General features: G+C 52.8%; 1 protein-coding gene across 1 annotated transcript; it reads right to left on the bottom strand.

Moving 5' to 3' along the window:
- Positions 1 to 8,014: 8,014 nt before the first annotated feature.
- SMAP2 (small ArfGAP2) lies at positions 8,015 to 24,525 on the bottom strand. The gene is made up of 10 exons (XM_069035976.1): positions 24,376 to 24,525; positions 14,264 to 14,397; positions 13,676 to 13,761; positions 12,545 to 12,623; positions 11,369 to 11,449; positions 10,835 to 10,913; positions 10,386 to 10,486; positions 9,850 to 10,015; positions 9,059 to 9,369; positions 8,015 to 8,554 (listed from the first exon to the last, which is right to left on the bottom strand). Exons 1-10 carry the CDS (start codon positions 24,476 to 24,478, stop codon positions 8,423 to 8,425), a joined length of 1,272 nt encoding a protein of 423 aa, XP_068892077.1. The 5' UTR covers positions 24,479 to 24,525; the 3' UTR covers positions 8,015 to 8,422.
- Positions 24,526 to 27,184: the final 2,659 nt, after the last annotated feature.

Genomic DNA, 27,184 nt, shown 5'->3' with positions numbered 1-27,184 from the left:
TGGGGTTTTTATAGGATTATTTCTTGGCAAAACACGGAATTCCACGATGCACAGAGCACAACAAACCCACCTGGGCTTCTCCTGGTGGCACCGGGAATGAAGAACCAGCTCAGCCACAGAGGAACAAACCCAAACCTGAAGGAAAAGACTTGTTGGGATGAAGCTGTTCCCTCCACAAACCCAACCCCAAAGCTGGGGCTCCATAAAATCAAATCTCAGAGTCCTCAACCCCAAATCTGGGGTCCACAAATCCAAATCTGGGGAATCATAAATCCAATCCCAGGGGTCCACAAACCCAAACCTGAGGGTTCACAAATCCAGACCTTGGGGTCCAAACCCCCAAACCTGGGGTTTCACCAACCCAAACCTGGGGTTCCACAAACCCAAATTGGGATTTCACAACCCCAAATCTGGAGAATCAAAACCCCACACCTGAGGGTTCACAAATCCAAGCCTTGGGATCCACAACCCCAAACCTGGGGTTTCATCTCCCCAGATCTGGAGGTTCACAACCCCAAACTTGGGGGTTCACAAACCCAGATCTGGGGTCAACAAACCCAAATCTGGGGAATCATAAACCCAAACCAGGGGCTTCACAAATCCAAATGTTGGGGTCCACAACCCCAAATCTGGGGTTCCACCAACCAAATCTGGGCTTCTACAACCCCAGAGCTGAGGGTCCACAAACTCAAACTTCGGGGTCCACAAACCCAAACCTGGGGTTCCATAACCCCCAACCTGGGGGTCCTCAAACCCAAACCTGGGGTTCCATAACCCCCAACCTGGGGGTCCTCCAACCCAAACCTGGAGTCCCACCAACCCCCAACCTGGGGGTCCTCAAACCCAAACCTGGGGTTCCATAACCCCGAAGTTCCACAGCCCCAAATCTTGGGGTCCACAAATCCCCAAACTTGGGAGTCCACAACCCAAATCTGGGGGTCTACAAACTGAAACTTTGGGGTTCCACAACCCCACACCCGTGGCTGGCAGGACTCGGCTGTGCCGTGGCCGATTCACCCGGCACCGGCACAATTTCGGCGCCGTCGTGACGGGGACTCGGAGCTGCTGCCGTGACTTTGCCAACTCCAAACCACCGAGAAGGGAATTGGCCGGGTCCTGCTGAGCTGGGATGGAGAAAAGTTCAGTGAAGGATGAAGGATGAGGAAGGATGAAGGATGAAGGATGAAGGATGAAGGATGAAGGATGAAGGATGAAGGATGAAGGATGATGAAGGATGAAATCCTCCTCTGCTGGTTGGATCACAGGCTGTAATTCCTGGATGGAGACTCCTGGGAATGTGGGATGCCCTGAACTTCCAGTGGTTTGGGGAACAAACTCAGTGCCCGAAATGCTGAAACAGGAACAAACAACAGCTCGGACTGGATGTTCCCTCCCGAGCACGGAGCAATTCCACGAGGCCGACGGAATCGTGGCAAACAGAATTCCGTGAGGCTCAGCCTGGCTGAGCCTGTGCTGGATTTTTGACTCTCCGTGAGGGAAAGCATCCCAAAAGGAAAAGCTTTCCTCTCTTCCCTCTGCCTTCACCACCTCGATCCCAGCGGGAAAACTCCAAATCTGCCGAAGTGCTGGGACTGTCCCACACGGAGCAGGAGCGTGGGCAGAGCAGGGAGCTGAGCAGGGACCTTCTGCTCCCGGCGTGGGCACAGCTTCCCACCCTCTCCACATTCCCAGCCTGCTGCATTCCTGCTTCCCTGCTCCAGGAACATCCCACGGCCGTGCCGGGGAGAAGAGGCGGGGGACGAGTGGCAGAACGCGGCGACCACGCGCTCCCGAGGGCCAACAAAAGCATCCCTGGGTTTCTGCTGGAAAAATCCCGGTGAAAATTCCACCTGGGAGCGAGGAAAACCTGAAGATTTGGGCTCGTGGATCACTGAGGATGAGTTTGGGGGGGTGACAAGGACAAAGTGCAGCCCAAGGAGTCCTCCTGCTCCTGGAGAAGTGGAAGCACCATGGAGCGACACCAAAATCCAACAGAACATTCCCTCCTTCCCTTGCAGCCCCCCAGGAGCTGCCACTCACTTCCCAGCAGGAGTGACCCACCTTGAACCGGTGTGGGAAACCCAAACTGGGGGGAGAGCCGGGATTGTGCCCTGTTGGGGTTGCAACATCAGCTCCTCATTTCTCAACCCCCCCGAACCTCGTGGCAGACGTTTTCCTTCCTCAAACGATGAGAAAAACACGGCCAAGACACCCAGAAATCCCAAACTCTGCCCTGTGCCAGCTCCCGAGAAAAGGAACTTTATCCCAGGATAAATTCCTGCACTCCAAGGTTGGTTTTTTTTGTTATTTTTCCAGGGGAATATTTTCTCGCAAAGGGCATTTTTGATGTGCAATGAGATTTGCAAAAGTGGCTGCACTGGAAGGAATTCTTTGATGCTTTCCTCTGCTTTCTAGCAAGAGAAGAAATAAATCCAAACCATTGGATTTGCCAGAGATTTTTCCCTGGAAAGAGGAATGAATGTGGAATTAAGTCAGTTTTGCAGCTCCTTTGACACCCAGCCCCCAGCAGAGAGGAGCAGCCCCCACCCGACACTGCCAGGGCTGAAATCCAAACCCCCAGCTGGAATCACGAGGATGGATTTGACCGAAAGAAACCCCCTCGGAATGATGCTGAAACATCCCCTGAAAGCTGACAAAATTCACACAAAGCACAGAAAACACTCCAAGATTCCAGGCCTGAGTCATCCCTGGTTTTCCACCAGCCTGGAATGGGCTGGATTTGCCAAAGTCCAGTGAAAATTTCCAAGAAATTGGGATCGATCAGAACCCAGCTCGTGTTTCAGCACCATCAGGGCACGCCGAAAACCTGGGAGAAGAGGTTTAGATGGAGCTTTCCCAAAATCCAGTGGGATACAGCACCAATTCCCTGAACCTGCTGCCACAGAGCATCGGAGAGGGTGGGAAAAATTCCCTGCACCTTTCCCAGCTCCTCCAACCTTTGCTGTGGGAGTTGGGAGCTCCTGCTTACAAACAGAGCAGGAATTCCTCAGGACTTGGGAATTCCAGCCTGGATCTGCATTTTTATGGGATGAGATTCCACAGTTCCCACCTGGACTCACAAACCCCTGGCAGGGCCGGGAACGCTTTTTCCTGATGCAAAGGAATTCCCTAAAAAAATCTGCGCCAGGGATGTTTTTCCAGGCAGAAGATTTTTCTTCCAGTTGACTCGGACGCTTCTTTCCGGATGGATGGGAAATGCCTGGACAATGCACACAGGGAAAGCTCTGGAATGTGTGGGACTGGCCACAGGTTTGGAAAATATGGAATTGTGCAGGTCAAGGAATGGCATCCAGGCTGAATCCAAAGCCTGAATGTGTTTTTTCCTCATGGATGGGAAGAGCTCTCCCTGCTTTTCCTTCGGGATTTCACGGCTGCAGATGGATCTGGAGAATTCCCTGCAGGAACAGCAGGGTTTGCATCGGCCTTTTCCAATGTTTTTGTAGCAAAGCTGTTCCAACTGGAAGTCTTCCCTCTGCTCCACAGGATCCCAGACTGGTTTGGGTGGGAAAGACCTTAAAATCCATCGAATTCCAGCTTCCAGAGGCTGCTCCAAGCCCCATCCTGGGACACTTCCAGGGATGGGGCAGGATTTCTTTTTCATGGAGAAACCCCCTCCCAGTCCTTGGCTGGCTTGTTAAAGGTGCAAAAATCACCTTTAGGAGTTGAAAAACAACAGGAAAGACTTTTTAGGGAAAATAAAGCATCCCAAATAACAGGGTTGGAATTCTGGGGGTCACTCCGTGACCGGGTGGGACAATCCCGCTCACCTGAGGAAGATTTTGGCTTTAAAAAGACTTGGAAAAGTCTCCAGCCAAGGACCCAAGTGTTGGTCTGGGTGTCTGAGGAACCTCCACGCTGTGGGACCCCCGAGCATCCCTCAGGAACACCGGGATGGACTCCAGGAATCCGAGAGAATCCGGGAGAATCCAGGAGATCCCAGTGCTCCCCCAGGGCCTGGAGCTGCCGCGATGCCCGTGCCCGGCTGGAGCTCCGGTTGTTGCTATACCTCATCCTTTTCTTTTCCTTGGATCCTTCCCTTTTCCCTCTTTTTCCATTCCTTTAGGATCCAGAGCTTGTGCACTCGGCCACATCCAGGTTTTTTTTTGGTTTGTTTGTTTCCCTGTGGAATGAAAAGCAATCCATGATTGGGGTGGGCGGCTCCCACCCGCTCCCGACCCTGCTCCCTTTGGGATTTGAGCCCAAGGCAAAGGAATCTCGGGATGATCCAGAGGGATCCCTGTGTCCCTTTTCCATCCCCTCTGTCCATCAGCCCCTCCAGAGCTGCCCTGAGCCCCCCAAAACCTTCCCAGGGGTGGGCGAGGGGCTCCATTCCAAAATCCAGCGCTGTTCCCGCTCTTGGAGGGGCACAAATCCCTCTCCAGAGCCCTTGGAAGGGCACAAATCCCTTTCCAGAGCCCTTGGAGGGGGACAAATCCCTTTCCATAGCCCTTGGAGGGGGACAAATCCCTTTCCATAGCCCTTGGAGGGGCACAAATCCCTTTCCATAGCCCTTGGAAGGGCACAAATCCCTTTCCATAGCCCTTAGAAGGGCACAAATCCCTCTCCAGAGCCCTTGGAAGGGCACAAATCCCTCTCCAGAGCCCTTGGAAGGGCACAAATCCCTTTTCCAGAGCCCTTGGAGGGGGACAAATCCCTCTCCAGAGCCCTTGGAGGGGCACAAATCCCTTTCCAGAGCCCTTGGAAGGGCACAAATCCCTCTCCAGAGCCCTTGGAAGGGCACAAATCCCTCTCCAGAGCCCTTGGAGGGGCACAAATCCCTCTCCAGAGCCCTTGGAAGGGCACAAATCCCTCTCCAGAGCCCTTGGAAGGGCACAAATCCCTTTCCAGAGCCCTTGGAGGGGCACAAATCCCTCTCCATAGCCCTTGGAAGGGCACAAATCCCTCTCCAGAGCCCTTGGAAGGGCACAAATCCCTCTCCAGAGCCCTTGGAAGGGCACAAATCCCTCTCCAGAGCCCTTGGAGGGGCACAAATCCCTCTCCAGAGCCCTTGGAAGGGCACAAATCCCTCTCCAGAGCCCTTGGAAAGGGCACAAATCCCTCTCCAAAGCTCCTGGATGGAAAAGGAGCCTCTGGAGCAGGCAGGGAAGGTGTCCCTCTCCTGGGACACTGATCCCATTCCCTCCAGGATCCCAGCTCCCTCTGGCTAAAAAGGGAATTTTCTCCCACCCCAGGGAAAATCCTGAAGGAATTCCCGATCCCGAGGGCCTCTGGAAGGAGCAGCTCCCCCCCTCCTGAATGTTCAGAGCACTTTGAAGTTGGTGGCCTTGATTTCTTAAAGGGCTTTGATCTTTTCATGCCGTGAAAGGAGAGAATCTTCCCCATCCCGTCGTCCTCCTCCTCCTCCTCCCCAGCTCGGAATGAATCCCAGGAATGAGCACCTGGAATGTTCAGGATGATCCAGGGCTCCGGAATCTGTCATTGATGCCTCAAGTTTACACCTAAAAACAGCTCTGGGGGGAAGCAGGTTGGGAATTTCTCCTGGAATTTGGGTTGGCAGCAGCAGGGAAATAAAAACGGGGTGAGGGGAAAGCCCCAAATGGATTTTTAGGAGCAGCCAAAGTGGAGTTTGGGAATGTTGATCCCATCCGAAAAAATCTGGATTTCTGTTCCAAATGAACGGGATTTTATCCACGATAAGGAATCTTCAAAGCCAGCTTCCCCCTAAAGAGTTGGAGGGGGAATAAAAGGGTGGGAATGAGGAGGGATTCAAGGCCAGGAGATGCTCCCAGAGCTCAGCCAGGAATTCCAAGCCCCTGGAAGCTGAGGCTGAAAGGAGGGACAGGGCTGCAAGTGCCAAACCCCACAAGGACACCGAAATCCCTCGGATTTTCCAGCCTCAAATCCCCCCAAATTCCCATGGAAAGGAATCACCCCCGTGAGACTGAGGAGGTGTCAGAGCCCAATTAACCACGAGTTAATTGGCACTAAATGAGGTGACAGCAGGGAGGGGGATGAGGGGGGAAAGGAGAGCCAGGAAAGGACTTTCCTTGGATATTTCTGGATTTCTGGGAGCTGGGATGGGAGCGCTGCCCCCACCACCCCCCAACCTCGTGCTGAACTTCGGTTTCATGACAGATTCCTCCCATTTCACAACTCCACCCTCCCCCAAAAAATTTAAAAACCACCGGGAATGGGGGGAACTGGAGCATCCTCGGAGCTCCAGTCCCACATCCAAGAGAAGGGGATGGGTTTGGGATGGCTACAGAAGAGTGGGAATATTTAAGCAACGAGCAAATGGTGATTTTCTACCTGTGTCCTGTCCTGTTTTCTATGTGTGTGCTCCTTTCTTAAATGTCAAACTCTTGTATTTTTGTGGTTTCTATCTGCGGGACCGACGGCTCTGAGGGCGCACGCTCTGTTTTGTAAAATATTCCTAAAGTTTTCTTTCCCCTCCCAAAAAAAAAGAAAAAAAAAAAAAACCTCCAAAAAAAAAAAAAAAAAGGGAGGGGAAAAAAAAATCTGAATTATTCACCTTTTAATGGGCTTGTACCTGCATGTACAGTATTGGGGCAGCAAGTGAAGATGATTAAAGCCAGCTTGAAAACTTTTTGTTGTGTTTGAGTTGAGCTTTTCCCCCCCCAAAAAAGTCATCCCACAACCCCCATGGATATCCTGGGAAGGAGGGGAATGGGAAAAAAACCCTCTTTTTTTTTTTTTTTTTTTTTTTTTTTTTTTTAACCCTGGAAAAAGCAGGTTGGGCTTGAAGAGAGAAATGCCACAATTAAGAAAAGATCCCACAAGCAGCCCCAAACTTCCCTGGTTCCCAGATCCCCTCCAGCTTCCCAGATTCCTAAGGAAAATGGGGAAGGAGCTTTTCCCAAGGACATGGAGGGGCAGGACAAGGGGGAATGGGCAGGGTTGGGTGGGATTTTGGGATGGAATTCCTCCCTGGGAGGGTGGGGAGGGGCTGGGATGGAATTCCCAGAGAAGCTGGGGCTGCCCCTGGATCCCTGGAAGTGTCCAAGGCCAGGCTGGAGCATCCTGGGACTGGGCAAGGGGATGGAATGAGACCCAAACCATTCTGGAATCCCACAATTCTCTGATTTTCCCAGTTCCTTCACACTTCTGGACAAGCCTCGGCCAGGTTTTGTTAAACCCGAGCTTAAAGCTGCAAGGAAATACCGGAATTAGAGCTGGAATGAAATCATTTAATTGCAGCAGCTGCAGGAATTCTGCTCCACCTTCCCCCCAGCCCAAAGCTGAGGGGTTTGTATACAAAAGTGTCAGCTTTGGATTGTGCCTGGGCTGTGCTCCCTCAGCTCCCTGGCATTTGGGACAGAGCCCAAAACAGAGGGAATTCGGGCTGATTTTTGGGATGAAATTCCCTAAATTCCCGCACCTGGAGTGACCAGCAACACCAGAGCAATCCACTGCAATGTTTTATTTGGGAATTTACATATCCACAGGAGAGAGCAGACCACGAGTCTGACTTGTTGCTGACTTTTGAAGCAGTTTTGGGTTCTACTGGAGATGAGAAAAGAAATCTGCCTAAGATTAAAATGTCCCAAGCGAGCCAGGAAAGGGGTGGGGGGAACCAGGATTACACAGGAACAACGACAACAAGAACAGAACAAAACCAACAAAAAAACCAAAAAAAACCAAAAAAAAAAGTATAAATTAGGATGTCAGAGTCATTCTTTTTAAAAGTGTAAGAAAACTCACAGAGGGGCTCTGGGCCCTGGAGAAGTTAACTCTGGTTAGATTGTTAAAAGTGAAATCCCATCAAATCCCAACATCAGCCAGAAAAATTCCCTCTGGAGTGCAAGTTTTTCACATTCCATCGGCTTTGCCCCCACTCTGGGCGAGATTCCTGCTTGCTCAGGGGGGGGAGGGACAGGACTTTGGTTCCGAGGAAGGTGGGAGCAGGGAGAGCTCTGCTCGAGGGAGGAGGTAGCAAGGCTCGCTTGCCCCTGGGCTCGGCTTAAATCCAGTCCCTCAGCACCAAACGAGGTTCCCCACCCTTTACCCCCCCCCCCCCCCCCAAAAAAAATCTGCTAACACTGGAGTTGAAGGGAGAAATCCCGGCTTTCCAGGTGGGATTAAGTCCAGATTTCCCAGTCCCAGCTGTGCCCAGGTGCCCAGCAGGGCATCAAGTGCTACCCAGGAGCTCTGGTGGAGCTTTGTGCAGGGAGGGGTCCCCTCCCCGTGTGCATTGACTGTGCTGAGGACGGCGCGCTCGTGTCCTGGTCACCGAGCTGTCCCCGCGGCTGTGACAGTGAGAAAGGCAGAGATGGAGCTCAGGGATGGAAAAAAAAAAAAACAAACCCCATTCGGGTTGGGTTGGGCTGGGCCCCCCGAACCCAAAAGCAAAAACCCCAAATGTCTCATGGAGCGGGTTTGGAGAACAGAACAAAGGCAGAAACGGTCACGAGGCGAGGGCTCATTTCCACAGCGGGGAGCTGAGGGAGGGGTTGCTGCCCTGGGCTGCTCCTCCTCCTCCTCCCATGGACTGTCCGTAGCCCATCATTCCGTTGGCTCCGTAGAAGTTCATCCCAGCCATCTGCTGGGTCATCTGCAAACGGGACAGGAGAGACGTCAGGGAGGGTCCTGGACACTGCCCATGGATCCCAAAAATAGCAGAGCTCCTGAAGAGGAGCAGGGTGTGGCTCCCAGGTGTGGGAGGACGTCAGGGCAGGTTGGATATCAGCAGGAATTTCTCCATGGAAAGGGTGGTCAGGCCTTGGAATTGCCCAGGGAGGTTTGGAGTCTCCACCCCTGGAGGTGCCCAAAGCACCCTCAGCGCTCTGAGCTGGGGGATGAGGTTGGGATTGGGCACGGGCTGGACTCAACCTTGGAATTTTTTCCAACCTCACCCACCCTGGCATTTTCAGCTGCTCCCAGTGCACCCAGGGAAGCCCAGTTTAACCTGACCCCACACCCACCTCATCCCCCGCCAAGCACAAACCCCGGGAGATCCCCCTCACTCCTCAGCGATCCCCGCGCCAGCATCCCACTCGCTCCCAGGAAAAACCCTGGGAAAAGCCTCCAGGCGCCTCCCCAGGCGTGTCCCCCTCACCTGGGCGAGGTTCCACTGCAGCTGCTGCGCTGGCTGGACCCCGTACACGGGCTGGGGCACCGCGGCCACTCCGGCCACGTAGCCGGGCTGCTGGGCCCCCATCATCCCGTTGGGAACGCCCAGCACGTTGCCCACGTATCCCGCCGGGATGGCCATGGGTGTCACCATGCCGGTGGCTCCGGGCTGGGCCAGCATCCCCACGGATGGAGCCATCATGCCCCCCATCATGCTGCTGGAAGGGGGAACTCCTGGGAAGCCGTGATAGGGAGCGGTGGGATAGCCCATCTGAGCCGGCGCCATGAACATCGCTCCTGGGAAAGGCAGGGAGGGAGCAGGGAAACACGGATGAGTTCATGGTCAGGGCTGGAATGTCAGAATTCCAGTCACAGTCTGGCTGTGGTATCCAGGCTCAGCTGGTTCTTGTGATGCTCACAGCTCTCAATGAAGATGGAGAGGGAATTTGGGCAGGGACATGCGGGGGATGGGTTCCCAGTGCCCAAGGGCAGCGTTAGGTGGGATTATCGGGAAGGAATTCCTTCCTGGGAGGCTGGTGAGGGGCTGGAATGAATTTCCCAGAGAAGCTGTGGCTGCCCCATCCCTGGAAGTGTCCAAGGCCAGGCTGGAAAGGGCTTGGAGCAACCTGGGGCAGTGGAATGTGTGGGGCTGGAACGGGATGAGCTTTACACTCCCTTCCCACCCAACCCATTCTGGGATTCTCAGGGATCACCCACATTCCCACTTCCCCTGGAAGCTTTTCCAGCCACCTTGGTCCCAGCTCCTGCCAGGGTTACCTTGTGCTGGCGGCTGGGGCGTCTGGGAGCCGTACAGGGACAGGATGGAGTCTTTGGAGAGCTGCTTCTTCCCCACTTCCTCCCCTTTGCCTCCAGGCTCCGGGAAGAGATTCAGGTTTTCGGGAACGGAGCCGGCGCTTCCAGAGGTTGGCATGGAACCAACGACCTGGACAAAGAGACAGGATGGGGGCAAAATCCAGCATGAGGGCAAAATGGGGAATATCCTGGCCGAGTTTCTTTTTACAGGGATGTGTGGGGGTTATGGCTTCAACAGGGAAGAGGGAGATTTTAGGATTTCATTAAGGGAAATGTAGATAAAGGAAGATTTAAGGCAGATGATCGATGCGTGTGGTGAAACTGGGGCACAGCATTCCCAGAGAAGCTGCTCCATCCTTGGAAGTGTCCGAGGCCAGGTTGGAACACCCTGGGACAGCAGCAGGGTGTTTAACATCCTTTAACATCCCTTCCATCCCAAATTATCCTGTGGTGCTACGAGCCAACCTGGCTTTTCCAAGCCACCAACATTGCCAGCTCACCTTCCTGGAGTCCGAGCTGGATCCCACGGATGCGAAGAGGTCCAGGTCCTTCTCCAGGCTGCTGGGCCGGCCGTTGGTGACGGGCGTTGTCACCGGAGCGTCTGGCAGGGACAGAGGTGTCCTGGGTGTCCCCACACGGCCCCAACCCTGGGCCACCTCTGTGCCAGCAGTGCCACCCCACCCAGGGACCTGATCCCGACCTCGCTCATCCCTCTGGAGCTGGAAAGGGGCTGGAGCAGGACTTGGGAAGTGCCCCTAAGGTCCTGTTTGCGCCATAAACCTCCAGCTGCTCCAGGATAAAGGGAAGCACATGGAAAGCTGTTCCCAAGCAGCACTGGAGCAGTTCAAGCAGAATATTCCTGGAGGATTCCTGGGATTGTTCACCTGACAGGGAAAATTAGCACTGGAACTCCTCAAATGCCCACAATTTTTATACCAATTTCTCTTACCCAGGCCCAGTAAATCCATGACTGGCTCAGATTTAGGAGAACTTTTCCTGGATTGCTGCGTTTCGTCTTTCTTTTGAGGCTGAGGGGAAAGAAAAACCACAAATCTTGTTCAGCTTTTGGGTTCACTCTGAAATGCCAGAGGTTTTAATCAGGTTAACACTTAAAATCCCTTTTTTCCAGCGGATTTAAGTCACAAATAAAAGCGAAACCTCTTTCTGATCTTCCAAAACGAGAATTTCAGAGTGAATATTTCAGTTTTTTATTGTCCCAATAGGTTGTCAAATCCAAGCAGGCTCTAAACTAGGGAGAAGCAGCTGCTGGAGCTGGAAAAATCAGCAGGGAATAGCTGGATTCCAACCTGCACATCTGCTCAGTGTCTGGGGAGCAGAGCAAAACAAGCTCCCACCACTGGTGACTCAAAGCACCCAGGGTGTGACTGAGGCCAGAAAAATGCTCCCAGAGCAGGCTGGAATCCCTCTGCTCTGCCTCAGGGATGTCTCCATAGCTGCTCCATGATTTTCCTCCTGATCTTACCATTTTCACCTTCTCAAAGATGATGGGCTCCAGTTTTCTTTCTGACTCGTTGCTCCTTTTCCATTTGTCATCCTTTTCTTTCTGTGAGGGAAAAAATCACTGATGTGAGGGAAAAACTTCCTGATTACACCTAAAAAAATCTCACACCTGAGGCTGTTACTGATCTAAAACCCCTCAGATCCAAAAAACCCTCAAAAGCAGCTGGATTAGAGGTAAAATTTGCACTTTTCCTCTTCTGAGCAAGGAATTGGATAAATCCCTGCCAAGATCTCCTCCAATCATTATCCTTGGAGATTTATTGCCTCCCTTTTCCATCCACACAAATCAAACAGCTCCAAAGAGGAAGAGGGAAGAAAACAGAAATTCAAACGATTTTGTTGTTTTTTTTCTTTCTGTGAGGGAAAAATCGCTGATGTGAGGGAAAAAATTCCTGATTACACCAAGAAAAAGCTCACACCTGGTGCTGTTACTGATCTAAAACCCCTCAGATCTAAAACCCCTCAGAAACAGCTGGATTAGAGGTAAATTTTTGCATTTTTCCTGCTCTGAGCAAGGAATTGGATAAAACCCTGCCAAGATCTCCTCCAATCATTATCCTTGGACATTTATTGCCTCTCACTTCCATCCATCATCCTTTTCATTCTGTGAGGGAAAAATCACTGACATGAGGGAAAAACTTCCTGATTACACCTAAAAAAATCTCACACCTGAGGCTGTTACAGATCTAAAACCCATCACATCTAAAACCCCTCAGAAACAGCTGGATTAGAGGTAAATTTTTGCATTTTTCCTGCTCTGAGCAAGGAATTGGATAAATCCCTGCCAAGATCTCCTCCAATCATTATCCTTGGGGATTTATTGCCTCCCTTTTCCATCCACACAAATCAAACAGCTCCAAAGAGGAAGAGGGAAGAAAACAGGAATTTAAACCACCCCAAACACTCCAACCCCCTGAGTTCTGCCATGTCAGTACAAGTCTGTGATCCTGCTTTTGTTCCCTTTCCTGGATAACCTGGAATCAGCTCCAGCAGCAAAACCCACTCAGCATCCTCAAATCTGCTCAGTGCTGTGCAGGAATTCACTCCATGGAGAGCATGCACCCCTGGAGAAGGGATTGCCCTGGACACAGGGAACATTTCAAGTGTTTTAATCACAAATTTAGGCCTCCAGACTCACCCTGAAGGCGTTGATGTCGATGCTTCTGTCCATGTATTTCTTCTTCTCGTATTTATCCCGGATAAAACTCTCCACAGCTCTGCAGCAGCTGGTTAAGGACAAAGGATTCCAGAATAGAAGCCTTATTTGACAGGGAGGAACAAGGTACAGGCTGTAACTAAATTAAATCATTGTTTAAAAAGCATTTCCAGCAGTAACTTTCTTAAAATAATTTACTCCTGGATCTCAACTCGGTTTTTGCCCGTGGGTTATTCCAGGTTATTCTAGTGCTATAAAAGAGGAATTAAATCAGGATTTAGGCTCTTGCTGTGTTTTCTCCACTGTTTTTTGTTTGCCCCAAGCATCCCCTCAGCACATTCAGGTCACCAGCACAGATTACAGTGGTCACAGCTGGGTCCTGCACCTCAAAAAGCACCTCAGGTACCAGATTTAACTCAAAAAACGATGGGGAAAAGTGCTCCTGTGGGTTTTTTTTAGGTTCACATCACTATATCCCTGTTTACTCAGCATTGCTGCAAGGTGGGAATCACAGCTGAAGTTTTCAGGAGCACTAAAAATTCCATCAGAGAATCCCAGCCTGATTTGGGTTGGAAGGGACTTTAAAGCCCATCCTGTCCCATGGGCAGGGACACCTTCCACTATCCCAGGGTGCTCCAAGCTGCACCCAGCCTGGTCTTGGGCACTGCCAGGGATCCAGGGGCAGCCACAGCTGCTCTGGGAGATCCATTCCAGCCCCTCACCAGCCTCACAGGGAGGAATTCCTTCCCAAAATCCCACCTAACGCTGCCCTCTGGCAGTGGGAATCCACCCCCTTTATCCTGTCCTTTATAAATCCTCTCTCCATCTCTCTTGCAGCTCCTTCAGGTCCTGGAAGGCCACAATTAGGTCTCCACGGAGCCTTTGGAACACTCAGCACTTTGGAAAATCCAACCCTCCCCTTCCCCTCCAGGCTCCAAAACCTGTGGCAACCTCCTGTGGTGACACTGGTGTCCCAGTTCTCCACCCCCAGAGCTCTGCAGCAATTCCCTCATTCCCATTCCCTGCCTCAGGGAACTCCTGCTCCTTTAGGGAGGTTTAACCACAGAGCTCCAGGATGGAAAGGCTCCGTGTTTTTCCAGGGAAAAAGGATGCTGGTCTGTCTGGGGCCTCCGGAAGTTCTCGGGCAGGTAGGCTTCGTAGAGACGATTGGCTTTGCCATTCCCCATCTCCTGCACGCACTGGAATCCAAAAAAATTCCTTGAAATTTTCTCTTCCTGGACATTAAAGCTCTCCCACAGCATCCCAGCCCACCAGGGAAGTCCATCCCAAAGAACTCAGGGAGATCCTCCACTGTTCACTCCCAGGGAAACCTGAGGCAGCTGCTCCAATCCCCTCCCATCCAATTTGCCAATCCTAAGCAATATTTAGTCCAAGGCAGGATAAATATCCCCTCAGCAATCCAGAATCCCTCTGGAAATCCCTGGGAAGCTTGAGGAGAGGTGGGCAGCAGCTCCAGGCAGCAGGAATTGGTAATTTAACAGAGACTTGCAGCTCCCTTTGGCTTTACCCTCTGCTGCATGTTGAGCCTCAAATGAGGACATTTTCCCTCCCAGCTGGAATTCTTCTCCCTCCTCCACTTCCCACATTTTTTGGGCTATCCTGGCTTGGTTTAATCCCAAATTTATGAAGCCCCAGGAACAACAAAAATAAAGCCCCTCACTGTGTTATCCCAGCCCTTACCTGAATCTGTTCCTGCGTCCACTGGTCGAGGTTGACGGATTTGACCCTGGATATGTGAACTCCCAGGTTCCTGTGGATCCCGGCACAGCGGATGCAGATGAACACCCCGATATTCCAGGATGCCCATCGTGGCCCTGGGAAGAGACAGCAAAGTGTTTCCCACAGAGCCAACCCCTGTTTTGGCCTGGGGCAACTGGGAAACTGCACCAAGTGAACTGGGATTGAGGCCTTTGGATTCTCAACCAGGCTGGAAACTGGAATTCCACATCAGCAGGATGTTCCCCATCATTATCCTTGGGGATTTATTGCCTCCCTCTTCCATCCACATGAACCAAACAGCTCGAAGAGGAAGAGGGAAGAGGAATTGAAACCACCCCAAACACTCCAACCCCCTGAGCTCTGCCACGTCTGTGATCCTGCTTTTTCCTCCTTCTTTCCTGGATAACTTGGAATGAGCTCCAGAAGATTCCCTACAGCAAAAACCCACTCAGCATCCCCAAATCTCCTCAGTGCTGTGCAGGAATTCCCAGCTGAGCCAGGAGAGCAGCACCCAGCCCAGCATTTGGCCCCCCAAAACCAATCCCAGCCCAAGAAATGATCAGTTGAATCCACAGCTTCCACGGCTCGGATGCAGATTCCCGGTTTTCATGCGGCTTGGACAGGCAGGACAGCTCCAAGGGGTGGGTGGGAGATCATGCCAGGGATAAAAACCACCCCCAAGGGAAAGATTAACGAGCTTAGATCCACTCAGTGCACCCAGGAATCCCAGCAGGGCGTTCCCCAGGGGATACAGAGATCCACAGGAATTCCCACCCCTCTCCCAGCCAGGCCAGACCCTCAATCCTGCTCAATATTTTAGGAATTTTTTCAAATTAAACCCCCTGCCTCGAGCTGCCAGCCCCAGTCCAGAGTCCCAGCTCCCAGCACAAACTGGTGTCCCAGTGCATGGGAAACTGGGAAAACAAAGATTTAGGGATCAAACGGCCTCCACCAGCCCTTTTCCCAGACATTATTCTGGATGATGAAGAGTTATCCTGCTTTTCTTGCCTCAGCTAAAATAGCAAAACCTCCAGTTAATGAGAGGGAGGTGGGAGGGGGAAGAGGGGGAAAGTGTAATTTCAAAGCCCTAAAAAAGCAGTGCTGCATTTGAGGCCCTGGAGATGCTGTTAACAGTTTAATTCCCATTCCTGGGGAAAACCTGGAGCATCCTGAGGGATTTGGTGCTGTTAGTGGTTATCAGGGACCCTTCCAGAGCAAAGGTACCCAACCTCTAACAGGTAACTCCAGCAGCTATTCCAGGGAATTCACTTTAAAAATGGCTTTATTAAATCTTCTGGCCTTTCCTGCCATTATTTGATGATTTTTTCCTCTCCAGGAGAGGCCTTTGGGAATGGTATCAATTTCATGGAGCTGAGGAATTCACTTCTCAGACCTGATTAGAAGCACTGTACCTCAATTCCTTTATTATACCCTCCAAAATGTAGGAATGACTCAAATCCATACCTTTAGCACCACCTAAACATGCCCAAAAACTGGGAACAAACCCCTTAGCCAGCATCCTTCCTGTGATTTCCACACGGAATTCTCTCCCAGATCCACCCCCAGGGCTCTAACGTGAGACTGCTGGAAGGATTAGCATGAGATTCAAGGTTAGATTTAAACTCCAGATAAATTTAGCCTTGATAGGACTAAAAGGATTAACGGGCAGCTCCTGGAGTAATCAGCTCACTGGGATTGTCACATGGACCAGCTCAAGCCACCACAACCTCCCACTCAAACATGACTCAGGGGTAATGTCACACCCTCCTGCTGCTCCAGTGTCCCCTCAGAGGTCTGGGATAACACTGGAATCCCAGCTGGAATGTGCTGCAACTCCTAAACCCAAGTTCTGAGAGAGCCAATATGGAGGGAGCTTCGTTATATTTCAATTAAAATGAATATTTAGGCTTCTTAAACTCCTCCCTGTAATAAACACATTATACAACCAGGGGTGAGCTGCTTCCCTGGGGAGATTCCAGCTGGGATTTGGGTGTCCTTGCACAGCCAGAAGGTGCTGCAGGAAAGGCTTCAAATCTGCAGGGAACAGAGGAGTGAGGTTGGTTTTATCCAGAGCCAGGGGACAGATTGTGACCCCAGCAGCTCAGGATTCTGCTCTGTGGCAAGGAAGGGCTCCAGAGCTACACAGGGAGAAAATCTGGATTTTCCAAAATGCTCCCTGAGCCTGCAGCCACAGCAAACCCTGCTGGGGTCAGGTAGGATCCAACACCCTCCAACACCCCCTTCCCAGACCTCCAGCTGAACTAAAGCAACATTTTAACCTTCAAATGTCTTCTAAAAATGTCTTTTAAATCGTCTCATAAAGCCCTCAGTTTGTGGGTGGGGGGAAGGGTTTGGTGCAGATGTAAACAACCTCCCACTTCCCTCTTCAGAGCAGCTCCCACTGAAACATCTCCCACTAAAAATCTCCCTGCAAGTGCCCGGTGGCTCAGATTTTGCTTTTTAGAGCTTTTTGCAGGCATTTCCCCGGGGTTTCACAGCTGTTTTCAAGGTGACTTGACTCGAAAAAGCCCCAGGTGGCACCTCCAGATGTGACTTTCACCCCACGCTGCAGCTTTTCACTTCCCCAAAACCCAACCCTGGCTCAGACTGTGCAGCAGCTCCAGTGATAAAAGGGGGGGGGAAAAACGCCTGGGTTGGAGTTTAGGGTCACATTTTTCTGAGAAAAATGGGTTTATATTGATAAATAACTACAGAGCAGCTTTAATCAGCGCTGCTGAGCTGCCTGGGAGCATTATCACCCCTCACAAAAACTGGGCACACCCTGATACCCACCACTAATTGCAGACAGGGAGCACCTCGCCCTCCTGGCTCAGGGAAGGATGGAATTATCTCCCAAAGAGCTGAGGACAAGGCCAACAGAACCATTCAGATCCTTAAACCACTAAAAAGAAATCGTTTCCTGCAGCAATCCTTGATGTTACAAAATGAATTCTCCTGAGCACCCCTCAGAGCCACCAGGCTGAAATGGAAAACCCCATTCCCACATGGAAAACTGGGAGTTTGCTCCAGTTTCAACCAGCGTCAGCCTTGCCTGGTGCTGCCACCACTTTTGTCTCATTTTTATGGATAATTTTGACATCCATGGAAAGCAAAGTCACCTGGCACCAACCCTGCTCTGCTCAAGTTCGAGGCCCTGGGCTTCACCTCAGGCTTGCACAAATCCCTCCTGGATTGAAGGAAACATCGATTTTGAGTAAGAATCCCAACGTTTTGAAAAGCCTGGATGCCCACTCAGCTCTGGCACAGGATTTAGGTTAGCTCAGACCCCCTTGGGATGCATTCCCAGCCTGGCAGGGCCTGCAGGAGGATCACGAGCTCCAAAGCATCCCTTGCTCGGTGAGTTTGCATTTCGAGCTGCAGTGAATATTTGAGTGCATTCCCAAGCAGAGGATGAATCCAGCAGGGATTCAGTGCCCAGCCAGTGCTCCATGACACAATTCCAGAGCCTGGTTTACATCCCAGCCTGTCAAAATAAACTCCACATACCAAGCTTGGTCGTGCCAGCTCCAGTCCGCATCTAAGCTCTGCTCATTAATGCTCCAAGGGCTGCTGAATGATCTGAATGACTGAAAAGGATCCTAATTCCCTTTAAAACCTCAGCCTAATTCCCTTTTAAACTCCCAGCCTGAGGAGCCTGCTCTAAATGAGTCACTTGCTCCAAGTTCACCCCCTGGAGTGGTTTTAATTGAGAAATCCCGAGGGGATTCACTCCTCACCCTTTACTCAGGCACCAAATCCTGGCCCAAGCTCCTGAGGCGACTTTTTGCAGTAATAACTCTGCAGAAGGCATTTAAAAATAAACCAGGATCTGGCTGCTCTTTTGGGAAGGGAGGGAGGCAGGAAAAAAAAATAGAGTTGCTTCCATAGGCAGCAAGGAGGGACCATCCCAATTCCGAGCCTGTTGAAATATTCCCAGTGGAAATGAGCAGCCAGCTGTTCCAGGGAAACGTGCCCTCATCCATGGATCCCAAAACTGCTCCATGTCTGTCTGTGGAGTCATCTAACCATCCCCTGGGGAAAAGGGATGTGGGGAGTTCTCCCTGGAGCAGGATAATCCCTGCCACGGGACACTGACACCCTCAGCTTTCACCGGGGAAAAATTTCCTCGAATCCAAGCTGAAAAATCCCCGTTTTTTGCAGAGCCAAACGAGGAAAGAAGCCAGGATCCAAGAGGTTCCTCTGCCTCGTGGTTTCCTTGTTCTGGAAAAGAGATTGCTCAAGGATTTACTGACACTCATCCTGCTCAGAGCTGTGCCAAAGCCTCTCTTGCAAAACAACTTCCTCTGCTCTTCTCTGGAAATGTCTATCCTGCGCTTCCAGGACTTTGGGGAACCAAGGGAAACTCTAAAAACCCACTCAAATCAGCTTCAAGACCTCTAAATTAAGGTATTTTGTTATTAACACTGTTAATTGCTGAGCTGAGCATGGATCCTGCTGCAGGGACCATGTTTCCACCTCAGATTTGGGATTAGCACCTGCTGCGCTCCCAGATTTAGGCCCAGACTGATTTGTGCAGCTTTCAGAGGATGCTAAAGCCAAAAACCTCACTTTATCACACACAAAAGGTGCTTAATAAGGATCTACACCTAATCAAGTAGATTAATCACCCCAAAAAAATCAGCTTTATACCATCCTTTGAGAGAAGAAAGGGCTGTTTTGGGATTTTCTTCGTCCTTTTTCTCCTCCCTGTAATGACAGGCCTTAACCACGTTTTGCAGGAAAAAAGGTGCTGCCTGTACTTTCTGCCAGAAAAGCCTTGAAATCTCCCAGTTTACCAAAAAACACCCAATATTTGAGGGCCCTGTGGCCTTGAAGACCAAGATTTATGTGGTTTTGAGTAAAGATGAGCAGCTTTCAGTGCAGCTTTATCACTGCTCCCATCGTGTTCTTTGAAGTGCAGATGGAGGGAGGTGGAGGAAATGAGAATTTCTGTGAACAGCAGGGTGGGGCTTTCCTGCTGCTGCAGAAAGTGATGGTTGTTCTTTCCCTCGAGAAAACGGGCGACAAGGACAATTTCAAGCAGTGCTATCATCAGGATCCATGAAAAACAACTGGGTGACATCACCAAGACTGATGGTGACAGAGCCTAAAAATATAAATATACATTAAAAAAAACCAAAACAAACAGTCAATTCCGCAATCCACGGACTTCCTGGGGCATCATTTTTGACCAGAACCACACATCAGTCAATCCTAGAAATTACAGATCCCAAGGAGGTCTGAATTTCCATGAAATGCACGAAATTTAGGTGATAGGTGCCCACATGCACCTGTAAACAGAGCAGCAGGATGGAAGCTCTGCCATCACTAAATTGAATTTTGATGCTGTAAATAGAATTTTGCCACCTTTTAAGATGCTTTCAATTCTTAATTTCACGTTAAAAATATTCAGACTCTGTTTTCCAATTTCAATTGAGTTGGAAATTCAATTTTGCATGTTTTTAGAAGCCACCAAGTCCTTAAGAAAAGCTCTGAGCAGAGGAAGAGTGGCAGGTCCTGGGTGAGTTTTTGATGGATTGAGAACCTTTTCAATATCTAGAGCTAAACATGGACTATCCCTTGGAAATCCTAGGGAAAAGGTCAGGAAGGAATGGCACATTTTGCCAAAAATAGAGGCAAACCCAGGCAAAACCAAACATGAAGGCCCAGGCAAATCCAGCTTCGCACTCACTGCTCAACCACAGCTCCTCCTAAAAGCTCCTCTTTTGTCCCAGATTTCCTGGGACACAGGGAACAATCACTACCAGGGATCAACGTGGAGGAGCCCCGAGCTATTCCTGACTTTTTGGTTGGTTTCAAGACCTACTTTGCATTTTGGAGCACCAGCTCCCTTTGAGCTGCAGCGCACCCGGCACGGGAGCTGCTGTTCCTTACGTAACTCCCGGCAGTTTCTATAGGAACAAACTTTACTCCAGCTGCAGCCCTGGGAATCACACGGGGCTTTTATTTTTTATTTTTTTTGGGGAGCTTTCTTTGCCACCTCCACTCCCCAGGTGGGTCAGCACAGAGAGCCCAGGTGCTGCTGCTCCGAGGATTATCCCTATTTTTGGCAGATGGAGGGACACGGAGCTGAGCGTGACTCAGAGCTCTGCTTAAAAGGGATCTTCCTACAACTAATTCCACACTAAATCCCTGTTGGGAACGCTGATGCTTTTTTCCCTTGCTTGAGTGGGAATTGAGAGCTCCAGGCAGGGTCAGGGCGGACAGAGCTGTGTCCTCTCCCAGTTTGACCCTGCTCAGGTGAAGATTCCTGAGGGATAAGCTGAATTTCGGAGCATTGCCATTCCCTTTGTGCACAAAGCTCTCTCAGGTCGGAATTGAGAAGGGCAGAAAAGCAGAAGCGTGGAAGATCCCAGAATATTGTGGCTGCAGCAAATGAACACACAGCCCACATGCATCCCTCTGGCAAGATTCCCTTACATAAGGCTGAGCTTTCTCCTCATCCCAGATTTCCTAAGCCGAGCTGAGCAGTTCCAGCCCCAGCACTTCGGGTTTGTGAAGGCACAGGCTGCTCCACTCCCCCTCCATCAGCATTCCCATCCCGATCCTGCTTCCCATCCCGATCCTCCTTCCTCCCATGCAGCTGTTCCAGCAGCTATTTAAAAAGTTCCTCTTGCAATTGCTCTGACTGCAAAGGGAATTCAGCTGCAGCTCAAGAGGCTGCTGGAGGAGGAGGAGTTGAGTCACGCCGATTTTCAGGCAATATTTGGCTGAGATTAAGAGGAGTTAGGCTGGACTAAAGCAGCTCCCCCAAAAGATAATTCCCAAATTCCACTGGAAGTCAGCCTCCCTTAACCACCTGCTCCAGCCCTAAGCTTTTCCCCCTTCCCATCCCATATTTATCCAGCTCTGGGCAGGGATTTTCCCCATCCTACACCTTTTCTTTTTGTGAGGAATTAAACCTGGATTTGTGCTGCGTTCAGCAGCCGTTCTCCCATCTAACCCCTTGACATACAAGGGATGGATTTGGGCCTGGAACCCATGGATCTCACAGGACAAAGGGATCAAGGGAATAGCCAGACAAACCAGGAGGAGCACAGGGCAACCTGAACCTCTGGGCAACCACAGCAGCACCCGCCGGTGCTCCCGGGGGAGGAAGCTCCCGCTCCGATGTCACCGCTCCGGGATCCACAGAGCCTGCTGGATGCATGGATGGGACTGGAGAGCAAAGGGAAGAGTTTGGGAGAAGGAGAGAACCAAACACGATTAGCTGGGGGGTGCAGGAGAGCAGCTGTGGAGGCAGAAATGAATTCCCTCCGTGTCGCTCAATGGGAATTTTCCAAATCCTGGGAGCTGCTGGTGGATCCCAACTGGGAGATTTCACCACATCCCTCCCTCCCTCAGCCATCCCAGCTCCAGGCTCCCATTCCAGGCAGGGAATCTGCTGCTGGAGCTGTGCAGCAGCCCTGTTATCTCACACACACACACACAGAGAACAGCAGCACCACGGCCGCCCTCGGAATGGCTTCACCACAGGAACGGCACCGGCAGGAAAAATCCCACCTGCCCAGCGAGTGCTGCTCTTCTTTCCAGGTGTTTTTCCAAGTGATTCCCACAGCACAGGCCTCCAAGGAGAGGATTTTAACTCTGCAGTGCCCACCCTGCCCTGGCTCAGCTCCCCCAGACACGAGGCTGGCAACAAAAAGAGGAAGAAGCAGCACGAGATCTCCCACAATTTCCTGCAAAACAACAACCTCCGAGCAGGGTTTGCAAAAACTCCCTGAGATTTCACCGAATCTCCCACTGGCTTGGGTTGGAGAGACCTTAAAGCTCATTTAATTCCACCCCTGCCATGGTTAGGGACACCTCCCACTATCCCAGGGGTACTCCAGTCCCTGCACAGAAGAACAGCTTTGCTTCCAGACAGCCCTGGAAGTGCTGAGGGCACCATGTGGAGCCACCACGAGGCTCCTTTCCATAGGCAGAGTGGAATGTTGCAGTTATTCCAGGAGGAACATCAGGCCTTCCTTGCCATCAGCGCTGGGAGAGCTCCACTTTCACCAAAAGTACCCAAAGTGCCCCAAAATCTGCAGGAATTCCTTGCACAGAGCAGAGACAGCTCTCATGGCACCACATCGACCAAAAGTACTGAAACGACCCCAAGAACTGCAGGAATTCCCTGGAGCTCTGGGCAGAGACAGCTCCTGTGGCACCACATGGACCAAAACTACCCAAAAGTGCCCCAAAATCTGCAGGAATTCCTTGGAATTCTGAGCAGAGACAGCTCCCATGGCCACACATGCCCTGGAGGAGGAGATTTCCCACTTCCAGGAATCTCATTAGTGCAGGGGATAATTACTGGATCAGATAACTGAGGCCAACCCCAGCCTGCTCTCCAGGACTGGTGCAATCCCCGTTCCCAGCCAGGAGCAGCTTCCAGCTTTGGAAAGGCTGAGCTCCACATTAGGACTTCGTCATAATTATAATAATTAACTGGAATTCTGCACTTCCAGGACGTGCTGTGACCGGGAGAAGCTCCACCACGGCATCCCCCTGGAGCTGTGGGGTTGAATTTATCCCCATTTTGGTGGAATTTGCTGTCTCGGGCCTGGGAAGCCGAGATAAAAGGAGCTATTTCTGCCCTCGGGGCTGGCAGGAGGTGCCAAGAGATAAAGGATTGGCACGGGAGGGGAACATCCTGATCTCCAACACCGCCAGGTGTGCTCCAGGCAGGTGGGAAGGATGAGGTTATTGTGGTTTGGGGCTTTTTAGGTTGAAAAGAAATCATAATAATGTCAATTTTAATGCTGGTCAAGGGGGCTCTGCAGTTTTTGAGGTCACACTGAGGTGACCAAGCCCCTTTTGGCCAATCCCGGCTCCAAGTTCACTTCCAGCAGCTCTTGGGAAACGAGGCTCAAGTCCAGATCTCCAAGTGATTGTGGCAGCTCATTAAAACAGGATTTTGGGCAAATTTTAACTCTTGTGCTGCAGGAAAACAAAGCATTTCACAGCAGCAACCACAGAGCAGCACCAGGGGACAAGGAGCAATTCCTTTCCTTTGTTTTATCCTCTGCAATTCAAACGTTTACTTGCTCAGATAGACCAGGGTCATAACATCCCTGGAATCAGAAAAACATGGAATGGTTTGGGTTGGACTTTAAAGCTCATCCTGTCCCAGGCTGGCCTTGGACAATTCCAGGGATGAGGCAGCCACAGATTCCTGGGCCAGGGCCTCACCACCCTCACAAGGAAAAACCAGGTGGAAAAGGAAGCAGAGAACAAAAGTCTGGAATTCCACCAGTGGTCCATGATCCCAGGCTGAGGTTTCAACTCCTTCCCTGTCCTCACACCATCCAGGCCAGATCCTGCCGCTCACATCCCAGCCCCGGGTGACAGGATGTGACTCCCCAGCTGGAATTCCCTCGATTGCACAGCGCCGGCTTTTCCAGCTCCCTCTTCACGCCCTCACCCACCCTGGGGTGTTTCCCGGGAGCCGCTGGATTCCCACAGGGACCTCTGGGGCCGTTCCTTCCCCATTTTCCCCCCCCGGCTTCCAGGGGCACCGGGAACGCAGCTCCTCCAGCAGCACCTCCCGCCGTGACTCGCACCGAACCCAGCTGTGCTGCAGCCAAAGATTTGGGAGATTTCCCCCCAAAACCACCGTGCTCTCTCCTCAAAACCATCCTGTTCTTTCTCCCAAAACCACGGCGTTCTTTCCCCCAAAACCACCGTATCCCTGACCCAAACGCACCCTGTTCTTGACCCCAAACCCACCGTGCTCTCTCCCCCAAACCCACCCTGTTCTTGCCCCCTAAACCACCCTCTTCTCTCCCCAAACCCCACCATTTTCTCCCCCCGAACCCCCGCGCTGGCCCCGGGCAACCCCCGTAACCGCCGGGGCAGCATCGTTGTCCCCCCGCCACCACCGGAGCGCTCCCGACCGGGCCCCCGGCGGAAACAGAGCCCAACCGGGCCCAACCGGGAATGTCCGACCCTCGGGGGAGCGGCGACACCGGAGAGCACCGAGCGGCGAGGCCGGTGGGAGGGGGGCACCGAGGGGGTGTATCCGGTGCGGCGCGGGCTCAGCAGGCCCCGCCGCCCATCCGCGCTACCTTTGGCCTGGCAGTCGGCGCAGAACTTGTTCTCGTCCTCGGCCAGCAGCCCGGCCAGCACCGCCTGGTAGCGCTCCACGTCCCGCACCGATTTTCCCGTCATGGCGCGGCCGGCGCTGCCCGCCCGCGGGTCACGGCCGGCCCGCCCGCTTCCTGCTTCCGGTATGGGCGGGGCTACAGCCGGGGGAGGAGCCAATCAGCGCCGGCCCCGCGCGGGTACACCTCCCCCGGGCGCCGCCGGCGCTCGGCGCTGATTGGCTACGGCGCGGCGGCGGGAGCCAATGGGGAGAGAGGGGAGGGGCCGCCGGGGTATGAATGGGCAGGGTCACGTGATGGGGAGTGGGGACAGGGGGGACAACGGGGGGATAACGGGGGGATAACGGGGGGATAACGGGGAGATAACGGGGGGATAACGGGGGGATAATGGGTGGATAATGGGGGGATAACGGGGGGATAACGGGGGGACAACGGGGGGATAACGGGGGGATAACGGGGGGATAACGGGGGGGTAACGGGGAGATAATGGGGGGATAATGGGGGGATAACGGGGGGACAACGGGTGGATAACGGGGGGATAACGGGGGGACAACGGGGGGATAACGGGGAGATAACGGGGAGATAACGGGGGGATAACGGGGGGACAACGGGGGGACAACGGGGAGATAACGGGGGGATAACGGGGGGACAACGGGGGGACAACGGGGGGATAACGGGGAGATAACGGGGGGATAACGGGGGGACAACGGGGGGATAACGGGGGGATAATGGGGGAAATCGGGGGGACAGGCAGGGGATGGGGGGCACAGGGATGCGGAGGTGATGGCCGGGAGCTCTGGGAGTGCCAGGGGTGCTGGCTGGGAGGTTTGGGGGGGGACTCAGGGGTGCTGGGTGGGGGATCTTGGGGGGCCCTGTGGTGCTGGGATGCTGGGTGGGGGTCCAGGGATGTGGGATGGAGGGTTTTGGGGGGCTCCGGGATGCTGGATAAGGGGTTGGGGAGGACTCAGGGGTACAGGGGTGCTGGGTGGGGAGGTTTGGGAGGCTCAGGGATGCTGGTTGGGGCGTTTTGGAGATCTCAGGGGTGCTGGGTGGGGGTTGGGGTGCTGTCCCTGGGCTGGAGGGGGAGCTGGCGGTGCAGGGGGCTGGTGGCCGTGCTGAGGATTTCAGGACCGGCAGTACCCGAAAAACTGCGATAAAATGAGCAACGGCATCGCCAGGTGACAGAAATCTGTCAGCGGAGTACTGCGGGAACCAGAAAAAGCCGGGATTACATAATCCTGCCCAAAGTGCCACTCGTGTCCCAGCAAGGGACGGTGCTGGCACACACCTGCCTGCGGCACGGGCAGGAGCATCCCAGCAGCCCCAAAAGGAGATGCTCCCAACACATCCCGGATCCTTTTTTTGTCTCAAACCCCCGCGTTTTGGTGCAATTCCTCCCCTACCAGGCTGGGACATGGAGGGAACAATCCAGGAGAGATCCCCAGCCCAGCGCGGGGCATCCCCAGTCCCAACTGGTCCGTACTGGGATGGCCCCGTGCCCACCGGGGAGGGTGCCCTGCCCCGCCCCGAAGCCCCGAGCCCCCGCAAACGCGGTGAATCAGCGGCGCTTTGGGGAGCCTTGGAGCTCTCAGGAGGGGGAGGAGGAGGAGGAAATCGCCGGGATGAATCATCCCGAGTTCCCTGGGAATGGGGATGGGGTGTGAGCGGGACATCCACCCGCCCCCATAGGAGCTGCCCCTGTGACCCCGGGCACGGCCCCGCTTCCCTCCCAGTGCCACTCCGGGGACACGGGGACACCCCCGAGGGGCCGCGCGGGGGTCACAGGGCAGGAATTGGGGCAGGAATCCCCCGGGACTTTCCCAGGGGTGGCAGGAACTGGTTCCCAGTGCCAGCCCCACCACAGGGTGTGGGGGAACCGCGGCCGCAACACCCGGTGGCACTGGGATGGCACCGGGATGGGGGCACTGCGGGGACATCCTGGGATATCCTGGCTGGGCTGTGCCCGCCCCGAGCTCACCCCTGTCCTGTCCCACCCCTCGTCTGTGCCAAATCCTGTCCTCATCGTGCCAAACCATGTCCTCATCGTGCCAAAATCTGTCCCAGTAGTGCCAAATCCTGTCCCCATCGTGCTAAATCCTGTCCCAGTTGTGCCAAATCCTCTCCCAATCGTGCCAAACCATGTCCCCATCATGCCAAAATCCTGTTCCAGTCGTGCCAAATTCCATCCTAATCATGCCAAATTCCGTCCCCTCGTGCCAAATTGTGTCCCAATTGTCCCAAATCCTGTCCCAATTGTGCCAAATCCTGTCCCCATCGTGCCAAATTGTGTCCCAATTGTCCCAAATCCTGTCCCAATTGTGCCAAATCCTGTCCCCATCGTGCCAAATTGTGTCCCAATTGTCCCAAATCCTGTCCCAATTGTGCCAAATCCTGTCCCCATCGTGCCAAATTCTGTCCTAATCATGCCAAAATCTATCCCAATCATGCCAAATCCTGTCCCCATCGTGCCAAACCCTGTCCCCATCGTGCCAAATCCTGTCCCACTTGTGCCAAACCCTATCCCAATCGTACCAAATCCTCTCCCAGTCATGCCAAATCCCGTCCCCATCGCGCAAAAATCCTGCCCCATCGTGCCAAATCCTTTGCCCATCGTGCAAAATTCTGGCCCCATCCAGCCCCAAACAGCCACAGGCTCACCTGAGGGGGGCGGGGCCCTGCCCTCATCCCTCTGCTCCATATTAATGAGCCCCTTCCTCCTCCTCCTCCTCCTCCTCCTCCTCCTCCTCCTCCTCCTCCTCCTCCTCCTCCTCCT

The sequence above is a fragment of the Aphelocoma coerulescens genome, chromosome 23, assembly GCF_041296385.1.
Source record: "Aphelocoma coerulescens isolate FSJ_1873_10779 chromosome 23, UR_Acoe_1.0, whole genome shotgun sequence".
Classification (NCBI taxonomy): domain Eukaryota; kingdom Metazoa; phylum Chordata; class Aves; order Passeriformes; family Corvidae; genus Aphelocoma; species Aphelocoma coerulescens.
Note: the sequence above shows the minus strand (reverse complement) of the source record. Positions and strands in the feature narration are given on the sequence as shown.

Excerpts from the sequence above, each read along its gene's own strand:
- SMAP2 (XM_069035976.1), bottom strand. The coding sequence starts at position 24,478 with ATGACGGGAAAATCGGTGCGGGACGTGGAGCGCTACCAGGCGGTGCTG. Across the intron at positions 13,762-14,263 it reads GGACGCAGGAACAGATTCAG|TGCGTGCAGGAGATGGGGAA; the intron begins GTAAGGGCTGGG and ends TTTGGATTCCAG. Across the intron at positions 9,370-9,849 it reads GCCCCAGCCGCCAGCACAAG|GAGCGATGTTCATGGCGCCG; the intron begins GTAACCCTGGCA and ends TGCCTTTCCCAG.